General features: G+C 27.5%; 1 protein-coding gene and 1 pseudogene across 1 annotated transcript; one reads left to right on the plus strand and one right to left on the minus strand.

Annotated features, from left to right (window-relative positions):
- The window catches only part of LOC102605601 (ribonuclease S-2-like), an 8368-nt pseudogene extending 7740 nt beyond the window's left edge, over positions 1–628 (plus strand).
- A 969-nt stretch (positions 629–1597) lies between these two features.
- Positions 1598–2631, minus strand: LOC102584481 (uncharacterized). The gene is made up of 2 exons (XM_006343487.2): positions 2086–2631; positions 1598–1874 (listed from the first exon to the last, which is right to left on the minus strand). The coding sequence occupies exons 1-2, from the start codon at positions 2547–2549 to the stop codon at positions 1757–1759; spliced, it is 582 nt and encodes a 193-aa protein (XP_006343549.1). The 5' UTR covers positions 2550–2631; the 3' UTR covers positions 1598–1756.
- Between the last annotated feature and the right edge of the window lie 395 nt (positions 2632–3026).

The raw sequence follows: 3026 nt of genomic DNA on the forward strand, positions 1-3026 counted from the left end.
ATAACAAAAACTTATACTAAAAATCAAAATATTATTATATCAAAACTAATATAAAGAAAAACATTGAAACTTTAGAGAGAATAAATCTCCCCATAAACAAGACTCTTAAACGTCTACATTGTGGATGTTATTGTTGTTGTGTTAGAAGAAACAAACCTATATTTATAGAGTCCTAAAACCTTTCCTACTAGAAAAGGAGTCCTAAAAGGAGAGAATAAACCAAATATAAAATAATATTATATTTTCCTTTCAAGAAAAGTAAAAATATTTATGGTAATGTTTTGTCTTTTCTTTAAGGAAAAATAAATCTTAAATTATGGTAAGAAAATCAGGGCAAAACCCTAACAGAATGTTGGTCATAACTACAAATATCCAATGTACATAACTTGAGTATAAACTATGAAATTTTTCAAGTTTTTTCTTTTAAATTTTTTTTGTTATATTTGAAAATTAATTTAAAACCATTCATTGAGTTTTTAAACAATTCCATACCAAACGCTAAGATATGGTTTATTTATTATTTGTGCAGCCTATTCAAACAACAGGAGAAAAGCTTGGACCCAATAGCTTATGGAGATCCTTGGACAATTATGTGAAGCTTTATTAAAAAGTTTAGTGACTAATAATAATATTATAATATTAATAATAGAAAGATGAATAATGTTTCAATTGTGACTATGATATGTACTGAATAATGAAGCAAATAAAATGATCATCTTTCTATTTTATTTATATTTATTGTGACTCAAGATTTCTCTTTCTCTTTCTCTTTTTTCATTATAAATACATTATACCAAAAATAATCTTTAACAACAATTACTTAATAGTAATGACTTAATTATCGCTAAATATATTTTTTAGATGAAATTACTAGTGATAATTACATTTTAACACTCTTTGTAAATGCCGCTAAAGTCTATAGTATTTTTGATCTAATGACTAACTAATGTCAATAAAGACTAAAAAATCTTTGTTAATATGGATATTTATTACTGATAAACCTCGTCTTTATTATAATGATATAAGGTAAAAAATAATAATAAACCTTCAGAGCCACAGTATATATCATGTTTATATCATATTAATGAGTTCATAATATTAAATTTTACATGCAACTTTATTCATTTATTAATGTTACTTGATAATAGACACTTCCCTCTTAATTAATTTATTACCTAATTATAGTATATTAATATGATTTGGCGCAAATATAGGATCTAAGCAGGAGGGAGAGTAACAATTTTTGTTTATATCTTTTATTTGTATTAGAAATTTTATTTATATATATAATCGCAAAATCATTGATCATGATGTTGATGAGTTCGATGATGTATTTAAAACACATAATCTTCAAATTTTGACATCATCGTAAATAAACTTCTTTCAAGTGGTTTTCGCACATTATTTTCATTTTTTGTTTAAATGGTCATGTCTACCCCACTATAAAGTACATCAATAGAGATCGCAATAAAATGTATATTAATTTTTTATCAATAAAATTATTCTATTATCGTCTTCTAGTGAACGTGATTGACCCAATTAAAAAAAAAGATAACAAACATGAATATTGTGCTAAATTTTGATTTGAATAAGTTGGAAATAATCAATATTAAAGAGAGAATAGAATAAAACTTTTATTCAAGGTAATAAGTTATACTAATTTTACTTGGTGAGTGCGCATTATATATGCTTACACATCATCAGCTACAGCATATTCCATTCTCTTTTCTTATTTATTTTTAAAAAAATTGAAACATTAAATCCAACCGTTGAATATATATTTTGCCCATGAACGTTCAAACGTTGGATATGTCCCATATTCTTCTTCCTGAAATCTCTTCGGAGGTGGTGGTGAGGGTGGTGGTGGAATCGGCCTATAAAGAAATGAATAAAAGAAATATCAATGATAATATGTGTCACTAAATAATAATTAAGTAATAATAATGCATATACATATTACTTAATCATAAATAAATTTACATGTATGACATGTTTAAATTTTCCAATCAAACGATTGGGGAATTAAATTGAGTAATTTAATATCGAATGTGAGTAAATTTAATTTGTAGAGAATTAAATTCTTACGGTTGAGCTCTTGCAAGAGGTAACATAATATTAGCTCCATCGCAGCGTCTTAGAGGATCAGGTATTTGATGAGGGCATGAAATAAATCTAGTCCCATTGGGATAAGTGCAAAGGGTAACCTCATTCAAGTAAAGTTTTGCGTTAATCGAAGTACAAGAGAGGTAAATATTGAAGGGGTCATGTGATGGCGCTGGGGCCGGTGAGAGAAAGGGGTCATGTGGTGGTGTAGGTGCTGGCAATAGGGGAGTAGGCGAGGCAAATACTTTTTGAATAGCATCAACAATATCATTTTCAGTATAACCCGAAGTATCAGAGGCAATAATATTACTTGTTTCCAAGTAATTGTACAAGTTCATCTTTACAAAAGAGATGTTGTTGATCCTTATTGCTGTTTTGAAGTATTCTTTTACACCTGTTTGTGCCCATATTCCATGCCTTTTAAACTCATGCTTATATAACCCCATATTGTTGAAGTTTTCTTTAAGTGATCTCCAGAAGGGTACAAGGTAAACTTCCAATGGTTTGACCTGTCGTGCGATCGATCAGGAAAAAAAATATTTACACAATTAAGTCAGTTATTACATAATATTGCTCAAACACACAAAAGTAAACTAATAATAAAATGTAGGGGTGTACAAAATCGAATCGAACCAAATCGCAAACCGAGTCAAACCGAAAAAAACCTGACTAGTGATTTGGTTTGACTTAGTTTGGTATTGGAAAAAAAACCCGATTATATTTGGATTGGTTTGATTTTACCTAAAATAATTCAACCCGAGACCAAACCAACCCGACATTATATATATAATTTTAAAATTTTATTTTATACATAAAAATATTTACTTTGATATAATTTTTAAATATTTCTTATACTTTTTCATAGTTTTTAATTTTTAATATATTATTTCAAGTTTGAAACTTAGAATTCTAAATGGTATAAC

The sequence above is a fragment of the Solanum tuberosum genome, unplaced genomic scaffold (assembly GCF_000226075.1).
Source record: "Solanum tuberosum cultivar DM 1-3 516 R44 unplaced genomic scaffold, SolTub_3.0 scf00047, whole genome shotgun sequence".
In the NCBI taxonomy this organism is placed as follows: domain Eukaryota; kingdom Viridiplantae; phylum Streptophyta; class Magnoliopsida; order Solanales; family Solanaceae; genus Solanum; species Solanum tuberosum.

Excerpts from the sequence above, each read along its gene's own strand:
- LOC102584481 (XM_006343487.2), bottom strand. The coding sequence starts at position 2,549 with ATGGGGTTATATAAGCATGAGTTTAAAAGGCATGGAATATGGGCACAA. Across the intron at positions 1,875-2,085 it reads CCTCTTGCAAGAGCTCAACC|GCCGATTCCACCACCACCCT; the intron begins GTAAGAATTTAA and ends ATTTCTTTATAG.